General features: G+C 45.0%; 1 protein-coding gene across 4 annotated transcripts in view; it reads left to right on the top strand.

The window, feature by feature from the left end:
- PDE9A (phosphodiesterase 9A) overlaps positions 1–4,625 on the top strand; it is a 50,701-nt gene extending 46,076 nt beyond the window's left edge. For all 4 annotated transcript variants that reach the window (XM_061359215.1, XM_061359213.1, XM_061359217.1 and 1 more), the window contains 3 exons: positions 456–584; positions 772–867; positions 2,377–4,625. In XM_061359215.1, coding sequence (XP_061215199.1) covers positions 456–584; positions 772–867; positions 2,377–2,427 — 276 coding nt within the window. In that variant the 3' untranslated portion in view covers positions 2,428–4,625. The remainder of the gene's footprint in view (positions 1–455; positions 585–771; positions 868–2,376) is intronic.
- The last annotated feature ends 7,421 nt before the right edge of the window (positions 4,626–12,046 follow it).

The following is a 12,046-nucleotide window of genomic DNA, read 5'->3' on the forward strand; positions in this document are numbered from 1 at the left end:
TTTAATACTTGGTAAAGAAGGAGGTGTAATTTCTCATTGAATACCTGAAAATAATCACTCTCTGGAAAATCAAAGACCTATTCTTTCTCTTCCAGAGTGGCAAGAGCCATTACCGCCCTTCTGAGTGCCCTGAAATATTTCACCTCATAAATCTCATAGATCTGGAAAGGGAATCGAGTGGCCTTGTTGACCTGGAAGCCTGGTCAATGTTTTCATGCCAGTGCTGTGCAGAAGTAACTGAACAGAGTTCTCTATTCAGAAACTTGCACTAAACAACGAAGGATGCATTAGCCCAAGGGAAACCTATTGCTATTCTGTGCTATCTTCAGACACCACTGAGATCTCTATCTGAAGCCTACTGCTCTTTAGCTAGTAGCAAGCTAATGCTTGTTACATTACAATCCTTAAAGGCTTCCAGCCATGATTCATATTTGTTCTCTCTGGATTTGTTCCAGAGCGATCGAGAAAAATCTGAGGGGCTTCCAGTGGCACCATTCATGGACCGTGATAAAGTGACCAAGCCAACAGCACAGATTGGCTTTCTGAAGTTTGTTCTCATCCCCATGTTTGAAACGGTAACAAAGGTAAGCCACCCAAGTCCAGAAGCAGAAGCGGGGCTTGCAGAGCTTCAGTATTTGTTGCCTCAGGTGTTTAGCTAGCCAGGGAAATGGGGATGTACAATTCACACCCTGCTTTTCACCCCATTTCCAGCACATACAAGTTAATAAATACAAAATGAAATGTTGATATTCTTTCCTTATTTTCACCTAGCTGTTCCCAGAAGTGGAGGAGGTAATGCTCCAGCCCCTTTGGGAATCCAGGGACCACTATGAGGAATTAAAACAGATAGATGATGCTATGAAAGAGGTAAGCTCTAAATATCTCTTTGATAAAGCAAATGTTAGGATTGAATAAGTCAAACATTATAATTTAATAGCAGCTTAATTCTGAAACATTAGAAATACTTATGGCATAACCATTACCATGAGAAACACGGTTATTCCTGGCTGGGTGCGTACCACAAGCAGTAAGTGTGCACATAAACATGCCCTTGCCAAGTCCACCAGGCACCACACAAGTACATCCTTGTGTATGAAGGGAACTGCCTGTGAGAGAGGGACCTCAGACCAAAACCCAAAAGTTACTGCCTGAGCGGAGCGCGTTATCAAACACCTCTTCCTGAAGGGAGCTGCCTTCCCCTGGGAAGGAGTTATCCTGGGCTACATTGCTGTGAAATGTCCTGGGGTTGGGCAGCTCAAGGCACCACACCACCAATCCATACGTTTGTTTTCTAGGAAGAAACTTCCACTCACGTGTCTGTGCTTGAAATTCTATGAGGAATTACTCTTTCATACACAGCAACTAGTAGGATTAAACACACAACTGATAAAGCTATTTTATGGCCCATGCTGAGTGGCAACCTCCATTTACAGTGTATCTCATTTTGACATTTAAGGCTCAGGGGACGTAGGATATATATTTAACCATGTTTTCTGCCTCTGACCATGTGTGCATTGCCTCAGGCATGCTGGCCTGGCTCCCACAGCATCCTGCAGCCTGTGACATCGAGCATGCCCAATTCCCTTGCACACCGAGGCAGACAACAAAACCTGCCCAAATGGCATCACAGCGTAGATGTTTTCTGACATGAAAAAACTGATCATGTAGACAGGATACTATCAGTCACTCTGTCATTAAAATAGATTGTGAAGTGCCCTGGCATAGTAGTTGTGATGACATTGTTTGGTATGTGGGAAATGAAGATTTACTCACTTGATCATCCTTGCTGTAGCTGCCACCTCCTCCCAAGTGCTTAGGAGAAAAAGCCCTTCAGCAGCACAGATTAATCAAAGAGAGCATGCTTTGAGGACACTAAGTTATAAAGGAGAAGAAAGTCTTTTAGGCATTCTGTAGTTTAGAGAGGAGCATTTCTCTAAGGAGGGAAGAAGAACTTCCTGAGTCCTGCTCATGTTTCAAGTTGAGCTGAGATTTTACTTCTGGTTTACAGAATCTGTCAAACAGAAATTCTATACGAACTGACAGAGCTTTAACTATGGTGCATTGGCACAAGGGTCTTAGAAAAATAGGAGCTGTCTGAATTCTGAATTCAGAAATATCCTGAAGCAAGAAGAGTTAGTTAATAATCTAAGAGCCTAGCATGGCAGATGATGAGGAAGACTGATTTGTGTTTACTCAGGACATACATCCAGAGGAGCTTAGATGAAACGGTGCCTGTGATATACCAAGATGCTGCCTATTATTTCCCAAACAGTGTTGCACATACCTTGTGAAGAGATGAGCTTTTGACTGACAGCAGCAGTGCAAAGCAGCACTGTGTGAGTCAGGGTATTAATGCTCCTTTGCTCTTCCTTTCAGTTGCAGAAAAAGAAAAGTGACAGTTTGACCACTGGAAGTACTGAAAAGTGAGATGAAAAGGTCTGAACAAGACACAATCCCTGAGGTTATTCTGGTTTTGAGAAGTGCTCTGTTTGCCAAACAGACGTGGTGGCTACATCAAAATCCAACTGGGACCATGTACACAGCAGTGGTGGCAGGCACAGATGCCTCACAGACCTGTCTGCCTGCCTGGGCGCCTTGTCTACAGCCTGCAGCCTCCTGACATTGGCACTTCCAGCATCAGCACCAAGGATTCCCCATGTTCCGGCATGTCCTCTGCTGCGCACATTGCACGTGTTTCAGCACAGCTCAAATCTTCAGCAGGTTTGCCTTTCTGGTGACCACATTGACTGCAGTGCGCAGAGACAAAGCAGTTTAGCTAAGGAGCCTTTTCTGGAAAACAAGCCACTGGCACCCAAAACCAAACGAAACAGTTGGTTTAGTCAAGATATAACGTATGTGTGTACAGCAGTATGCTAATTACAGCATAGCTTAACAGATGCTTATATTCTGACAAGGGTCCTGGCATATATTTTTGTGTGCCTATTAGGCCCTAATGACACATTTCTCTGTATTGCTCTCTGAATTTTATAGTGTTCACAGTACATTCAGAAGCCCAGCATAGTGGACTCATACACTAGAAGAAGTCAGAAGAAACCTCAGTGAGTTTGCAGGTTCTTTCTGTGGCCTAGTACGATTAGACATCATGGGATCCTTCAGCATGAGCAAAGGAGTACGAAGCTGAAACCACTGTGCAAGCAAATTTTTATCCTCATGGATGCAAAAAGCACCAATGAGAAAAGCCTTCAAAGATGTACAGATTTTTTTTTTTTTTTACTTTTAAACTGATCTGCTAAATAATATATTCTTCTACAGAAATGGCTGTTGTGCTTGTTTTCTTTTGTGTGTGTTCAGGTGAAAACTGTATCTGTTCATAAAGACAAACACTTTCATAATGAATACAAGGGGCTGTAAAGGAGAGGTGAGTCTTGGGGGAGAATCTCTAGAAACATTCTCTGTGGTATCCTTGCATCATAAGTGCAACACCAAGAGATCTTCACTTCCACTGATGACTTTACTTTGTCATCAGTGAGCCATTGCTGGCTCCAGGGATGCAAGCTCTGCCCGGAGCTGCACTTGTGCGGATAGCCAGCACTACTGTGATCAACTCCTGTGCACCACCTTCCCAAAGGGGAGGCCAGAAGAAACCCCCTTCCTCATGGCTACAAGAGGAGAGCCCCCACCATGCTGCTCACCTGATCCTGGCTTTTCCCACTGCGGAAAGGTCATACTGCCTTGGGGTTTCAGCGGTGAGTATCAGTTCCTGTCACAGCGTGGCTGATGAGACCAGTGATTCACGTGCATTTGCTGGCATCCCCCCACTAACAGCCATAGGCATGCAGCCAGGGAAGCATGATGCAAATTGCTCTTGTCCTCCTTGGCTCAGTTCTTGAGGCTGCCCCATCACTTTGCTAGGTATGATAGCAATAAGGGTGACATTAGTGCTTTGCCTTTGCAAAGTCCGAAGCCGCATGCATTGTCTTACCTTGCTCTTCAAAAGAGATGAATGGGTGGGGGCCAGTCTTTCCCCCCATGACCCAGGAAGCACCTTAGGAAGGTCAGCCTCTCTGCAGTGTGTCTGCTACGAAGCTCAGCCCTGAACAGAAACTCAGCCTTCTGCTCTGGAAATTCAGATTTATTCTCCTGTTGTTTCTGCAAATTAATTCTTAGCTCAACTCTTGTTTCTCCACCAGTGCCATTGTCTGGTCTCTTTCTTGTGCATAAAACTGTACTACTTTGAGTACTCTCCAGTCGCTCAGGGAGAACAGTATTATCTTGAAACATCCACCTCTGTACCCTATTTCTACTTGCACACTTCTAGAGACCCAGGACTAGCTCATGGCCAGTGCTCTCTGCTGCTTCCTCTTTCTGCCTAGGTTGCTTTCTCCTTTAAACAGCTTTGTGTGTGTGGTTTTGGGCTTTCTACTCCAAACTAGAAAAGGGTCTGATCTCTGGATTTGAACAGTCCAGGGGGACTCCAAAGGAGATGGGAAGATCCAAGCACAGGGTCAGCTCCAAGCTACACAGACATCTTCATGAATGGATGAACTAAGCCCTAGTTTTGATTAACCTCAAACTTTTGATGCTTGAAAGTTGGATCTTAATTATGTGGTTTGGGCCTTATTTCTGTACTAAATCTTATAATCCAAAGTACATTGTGACCCAGATTGTTCTGCTGTGGAATTCTTTACTTTGTTTTCACAAGTAAATCAAATTTGCCATCTCCATTCAAGCAGATTTCCGTCACAAATCAGCTCCCAGAGCAGATGAGCTGTGCAGGAGCTAGAAACAATTGCTTAGGATATGCCAAGTCCTGCACTGAGCTAGTTAGTTACACTAGATGAGAAAACCTGCTGTAGGAACTCAACTGCACTCTCCTCCCAGTACAACTGTTTAAGAATTAGATCCTGATAGGAAGTTTTGTTTCAGCTGGTAGGATTTTTGTCTAACCATAAACCCTAATCCAACAAGTGTTTATGCATATGCTTAACTCCCACAAGCCTAGTCATGGACCCTGGCATGCAGTAGCTAATTGAATACTGCAGGCTCCTTGGCTTTCTCTAATTGAAGTGCATGGGAGCTTCAGAATTGGTGGCCCTTGGTGCTTGTTTTGGCTCCATCATTTTTAAGAACAAGCTGAAAACAGTTTATTGGAGGGAGATGACCAGAAGATGTTGGTGAAATCCCACTGTCTTCACTGGAACTGCATCAGAAACGTGGAGTAGGGAATGCAACCTGTCCTAAGGGCTGCATTAGTGACAGTCATGACCCTGTAACACACTGTGTGGCTTACTGAAAGAACAGGCCATGTCCAGGCTGCTTTTCATAGACAGCTCTAAAAAAGACCACAGGCAATCACAACCAGCTATCAGTATAAATGGAATACCACAGCATTTTTTAAATCTCATTTGCCTTTGTAATATTAGATTTGTAACAGACAATCCTCCCAACATATTTTTAACCAAGGGGAATGCAAGGCATTCTCTTATAATTCTAGTTTCTTGTGCTTTTTCCATTATATTTGATGCTGTGATTTGCATGCAGATTAATGGATTTGAGAATCTTGGCAATCAGCCCATTAAAATGTCACACATTTTCAGGGTGACATTTTGAAACTACACTTAGCATGAAAATGAAGTTTTTTGAGGCAGCCAGACAGACGTCTCAAGTGTGATTTAATCTTTTCTCTCCCTAATCTGATGAATAAGCATGAATATTATACCTCACTGTTGTTTCAACTCACGGTAGGTGGCTTGAAAGAACTTTCTATGAGCCGTTGCATGCATCTTTTCAGCCTTACGACAGTGCCACATGAACCCCAGCCTTACCTTGCTGCTCCTATGCTTGCGATCAAAGATGAGCATGTAACAGGTTATAACTATTCCATGCCATCTGACATGGAAAACTAACAATGAGCCCTGGGATTTTTCTTAGTATTTTGGTTTTAAATGATGGCTCCCACAGCCACATACACACTTCATTTTTTAGTATGGTTTTCATAATCAGATCAAACTGAGGCTATAGCATAACTGCGTGCCTTGGGAAGGAAACAGATTTTTTAAGATGTGAATACCCCCACAGCAGCCAATTTGCAATGAAAATTTAGTGTGTGTTAAATACACAGCTTATGTAATGCCAAAGAAGTATCTGTAACATGGAAATTGTTCATCTCTGCTGCCTCTGAGCAGCAATAACAACAGCATCTGTTCCATATGGGAGTGAGGCACAGTGCTGGTGCAGGGTATGAGTCCATCAGGAGAAGCACTGTCAAGCAGCATTTCATTTTCCTGTTTAAACAGTGGGCTTTTACTGCAAACTGCCCCTCCTCTCTGGAAATACCTGAAGACAAGTCCTACCTTTGTGCCTGGTTTGTGGCATTAAAAGCATGCACACTTGTTTTCATTCTCCTCGTATATTGTTCTGTTTTGGTGCAAAAGTGAGAGCGCAGACACAGTGGGGCAAATCACCGACCCTGAGAATGCAAAATCTCACCTCTTTACTGCACTACCATCTCCCTGATCTCCCTGTGGCAGGCAGGGTATAGAACACAGCAACATGCCTGTTAGCGGCAAGGAGCACTCAAGCCCCAGGCTGCAGAAAGGATACATGTGCAAGGACAGACTGATGTCAGGGCATGCAGTGCTGCTCTGACTCCCAGTGTAAAATCATTACTTTCCAAGAGGTTGCCCTGGAATAAGGCGCATCCCAGCTCCAGGTTGTGGTCCAGAAGACACCGGTCAGGTCCTGCCCTCCTGAGCCACCCTTCTGTTTGCACAACCCTCTACCATGCAGCACCCTAGCAATTAAGGTTGTTCAGTGCCAGCAAAGTGAAGGAAAGACTTTCTGAAGTGTGTTTAAGACAGCCTAGATGCTGCTTTTCAAGGCACTGTGGCAGTGCAGCAGGTGATCTCTCCTTTCTCTCAGCTCTCCAGGGGAGTGACTAGGCAGAGGTAAAGCCTGTACTCTGAAAAACTGGCACATTGGAGTCCTGGTCTGTGTGTGCGTTCTAGGATAACACAAGAAACCAGTAAGTCTTAATAGCAAACGTACATCTGCCACTGGCTTCAAACACGCTGTAGAGCCAGTTACCAAGCCAGAACTTCCTTCTTCTTTCAGAGACCCACCTCTGTAAAGCAGCTTGTGGTATTTGGATGCAAAATGCTCCTAACTGCAAGAACCAACAGTTACCATCTTCAGAAAATATGACTTCATAGAAATTTCTGTCAAAAAACCCCTCACTAAACATCTTCATAAATGAAGAAGCTGTACCCCACAAGTCAACCATCCCTTTCTTGGTGACCATGTTGTAGTAGATCTGTCTCTTTGCTAGTTAGAAGTAATAGTTCTCACTCTCACACACACACACAGAGAAAAGCTTTCTGACTATTTTGGCATGTAATCAGGAGTTACAGGTGTACTCGGGCACATGCTTATACACAAAATGGCTATCTGCAGACGTTTTTGTAATACGGCTTTTGGCTCTTTTGCAAGACAAACTTAGAACCAGGAAGGTTTGGAAAGTGTAAACTGGTCTCATCACAGCCAACATTTGATATAATGTCTCAGAGGAAAAATCTCTGTTTTCCAAACTTTGTGGAAGCACAGTTACTGCCTGGCTGACAGATCCCCTGCCATAAAGGAAGCTCCAACGTGACAGGGACTTGCAGCAGCTCTGTCTTTCTAAGCAAAGAGAGCTTGCTCTAAGCCCTCTGATGGTGTTCTGGGCTCAGGACATATGGGATGCGCTCCAGGCTACAAAACACAACAAGAAAATTGACAGGGAGATCAAGGAAGAGCCTAGGGCAGGTGCTGATGTGCCAAAGCTTGCTCATACCAGGAGTCTGGTGCATCCTTCCCCATTGGCAGCTGTCCCTGCACTGCTTGCCAGTGCCATCCAGTGCATCTGGACTTTCACAGTGCCTCCAGGGCTAGGTAGCAGGGTCTGGCTGCAGGGATATAGCTGCTTACCTTGGGGAAGAGCTGAAGAAATGAGTTCCTAAAGGTTATGGGATAATAAATCTAAACCAGCCTGTACTTCAGAAAGTTCACTGGGGTGACGTGTGTGTCATAAACAACAATTCCATTTCTTGCACATTGTATTTTTTCCCCTCACTTGAGACTTTGATCCTCCTCGTCATGCTGGCTACCGTGAGTACTGCCAAGGGCAGGTCTCCAGCTTCACTCACTCATCCCAGCTCCTTCGCTTGCAGAAGACTCACCACTCGTTTTAGGGAAGGTGAGCCAGGCTGCATCATCCAGACCTAGTGGAAGCTGGCTATGCTTTGCCAGAGAACGGCAGCAAGTTTCTTCTCCATCTGGAAGACAGCCTGCGTCCAGACAAATCCTGGTTTGTAGGACTTCAGTGATAAAAAGTAAAGGAATCTCCCCTTTATTTATAGTTCTTGATTTTACCCTACCAGTCATTTCATTTATTCATTCCATATGGTGATTTATTCATTGACCTGTGTTTCATGTTGCCATTTTCACCCATGCAGAAGGCACCGGCTGCTGCCTGAGTGCTGTACAGTGCTAAGCACCTTCATGAGAGACTGGGCTATGACAGGTCATCCAGCTTCATCCGCTGGCAGGTACACTTAAAATCAGCAAAAATGCATTCCTGTGAACCTGACCATGCACAAGTCCATGGGACCTGATGAAATCCATCTGCAGGTCCCGAAGGAGCTGACAAATGAGGTTGCCAAGCCACTGTCCATCATATTTGAAAAATCATGGCAGTCAGGTGAAGTTCCCAATGACTGGAAAAAGGGAAATATAACCCCCATTTTCAAGAAGGGGAAAATGGATGACCCGGGGAATTACAGACCAGTCAGTCTCACCTCTGTGCCTGGCAAAATCTTGGAGCAGATTCTCCTGGAAGGCATGCTAAGGCACATGAAAATCAACAAGGTGCTTGGTGACAGCCAGCATGGCTTCACTAAGGGGAAATCCTGCCTGACCAATTTGGTGGCCTTCTATGATGGGGCTACAGAACTGAGGAACAGGGGTAGAGCAGTTGATGTCATCTACCTGGACTTGTGCAAAGCGTTCGACACTGTCCCACACGAGATCCTTGTCTCTAAATTGGAGAGACTTCAATTTGATGGATGGACCACTCGGTGGATAAAGAACTGGCTGGATGGCCGCACACAAAGAGTTGTGGTCAATGGCTCAACATCCGGCTGGAGACCAGTAATGAGCAGTGTCTCTCAGGGATTGGTGTTGGGACCGGTCTTGTTCAACATCTTTGTCACTGACATGGACAGTGGGATTGAGTGCGCCCTCAGCAAGTTTGCCGATGACACCAAGCTGTGTGGTTCGGTTGATACGCTGGAGGGAAGGAATGCCATCCAGAGGGACCTTGACACACTTGTGAGGTGGGCTGATGCCAAACTCATGAAGGTTAACCATGACAAGTGCAAGGTCCTACACCTGGGTCAGAGCAATCCCAGGCACAGCTACAGGCTGGGCAGAGAAGAGATTCAGAGCAGCCCTGTGGAGAAGGACTTGGGGGTGCTGGTCGATGAGAAAATGAACATGAGACAGCTTCAGTGTGCGCTTGCAGCCCAGAAAGCCAACCGTATCCTGGGCTGCATCAAAAGGAGTGTGACCAGCAGGTCGAAGGATGTGATCCTGCCCCTTTATGCTCTCGTGAGACCTCACTTGGAGTATTGTGTGCAGTTCTGGTGTCCTCAACATAAAAAGGACATGGAACTGTTGGAACAAGTCCAGAGGAGGGCCACGAGGATGATCAGGGGACTGGAGCACCTCCCGTATGAAGAGAGGCTGAGAAAGCTGGGGCTGTTCAGCCTGGAGAAGAGAAGGCTGCGTGGAGACCTCATAGCAGCCTTCCAGTATCTGAAGGGGGCCCATAGAGATGCTGGGGAGGGACTCTTCATTAGGGACTGTAGTGATAGGACAAGGGGTAACGAGTTCAGACTTAAACAGGGGAAGTTTAGATTGGATATAAGGAAGAAGTTCTTTACTCTGAGGGTGGTGAGGCACTGGAACAGGTTGTCCAAGGAAGTTGTGAATGCTCCATCCATGGTGGTGTTCAAGGCCAGGTTGGACAAAGCCTTGGGTGACAGGGTTGTGTGTGAGGTGTCCCTGCCTATGGCAAGGGGGTTGGAACTAGATGATTTTAAGGTCCTTTCCAACCCTAACCATTCTATGGTTCTATGATTTACGTATTTATTTAATTATTTTGGCTAAGGACAAAATTGTGAACACTCGGAGGGTGGCACCCAGTTTTGAACTGCATTGAAGCATGGACATTCATATAGCTTCATTTAGGTGCTCTACAGAATCAGGGCTCAACATGCATCTTTGCATGAAAATACATAAAATTAAATCAAAAAGGTTACAAGCTGATTAATATTCAAAGTCTGTACCAGTTAGTACTGTACAGTCTTTCTTTCAAATCTGAACTACGCAGGCTAACTCGGGATGCTTAACGAATTTAAATCCATTATTTCCAATGTAATAATCTTATACACCTCTGAATTTATCTCTAGCACAAAGGTCCTTTCTCATGTCAGTTGTTAAACTTTAACTAGGGAGACAATAATAATCTTAACAGACACATTGCACAGGGAGGGGGATTCAGTGGCGTGACTTACAAGAGGAACTCAGAGTTTGCAGAGTAAGAACGGTGTTTGCAGACTGTAAAAGAGAATAACAACCCCTGGGGCGTTCTTTGAAAAAAGAGGTGAATTGTGCTCTGTGCTGCATGGGGGATTTGCTCTCCACACAGTGGGATCAGAATCAAAGCCTCTTTGCCAGATAGGGATTTCCTGATCTTTTGAAAATTTCTTTTTTAAGCCCCATTTTTGTGAGCTCAGTAAAAAGTTGGTTTCACCACCATAGGTTATAGCAGAATTCACCCTTCTAATGTTCGTTTACACAGTGCAGTCGTCCTGAAGCTGCAGGGGGGTGCCTCCAACAAGCTGCCTGGGAAAATCGGCTTCAACCGAGTAATCAACCCAGATAACCAAGAGCAGATGAAAGTGCCTGGATTAGCCCTGGGTATGTGCCCATGGGCACATGCTGCCTTTACTCTACTATCATCTCAACTCTGCCAGGTGACTGGCAGCATAACCACAGATGCTGTGTGATGTGGGGCTCCCTGTTCCTTCCTTATCCAGAGGAAGGGAAGGAGGAAGTACCGCAGTAAGCATTTGAGGGAGGTAGAAATACCAATGACCAAGGCACGATACCACTGGGGATGGCAGCATGGCTGTGACCTTTTTGTCAACACTGACACACAGAGGAGCTGGTAGCTGCCAAGGCAGAGTTAGCCCCTGCAGCAGAGATGCAGCTACAGCAAAAGGAATAGCAAACCTGGCACCCCCAGGCCTCACTAGACACAATTCCAGTTAAGCATTCCTGCATGCAAGAATGGCAGTGCACAGGCTTAACACGTGTACTAGTTTATACTACGTGTTGGCTGTGGTGTTTACATCAGACATGATTATAGCCCCTTCATTAGCTTGCATCAGCTCCATCTATTTCCCACGTTGTCCAAATCTGAAACCTTTTATCTTCTCCAGTTTCTCATTTTTTTCAGAATTATATTATTATCTACTCTACTCCATCAAGAACCCCTTTCTTGCCCATCTAAATGTATCCTCATGTACATGAAAGCAGCATAATAACAAGGAACAACATAGGAGCCAGACATTTCTTTTCATGCTAATACTTACTGTTCAAAATGTCCTAGAAGAATATTGATGATGTTTGTCTTTTCACAGGTGAAGGGGACTAAGCATTAGCAAGGAATCTCCATCTTTGGCATCATGCTGCACCAAGCAGGCTGTTTCATTACCCTTTTGCAAAACACATTGAAATCCTTTGGATGACACCCACATCAGTCTCCTCACTCCCAACTGCACCACCGTTGTGCTAAAGAACTGCCAAGGGAGGATCAGAGAAGAAAACTGTGCAAAATTGTTACATTTTCTGATCCTTAAGGAGTTAGCAGGTTGGGGAGGATAACAGTCACTCTTTTCAATGATTATATGATGCTGGCAATAAACAACTTCTGTAGCTATCATATGTCTGTAAAAGCCCCTGATCACTTTAAGCATCTCTG

Source organism: Neopsephotus bourkii, unplaced genomic scaffold (genome assembly GCF_033783945.1).
Source record: "Neopsephotus bourkii isolate Nb327-2 ecotype Australia unplaced genomic scaffold, CSIRO-AGI_Nbou_v1 NB_962, whole genome shotgun sequence".
Taxonomy (NCBI): Eukaryota; Metazoa; Chordata; class Aves; order Psittaciformes; family Psittacidae; genus Neopsephotus; species Neopsephotus bourkii.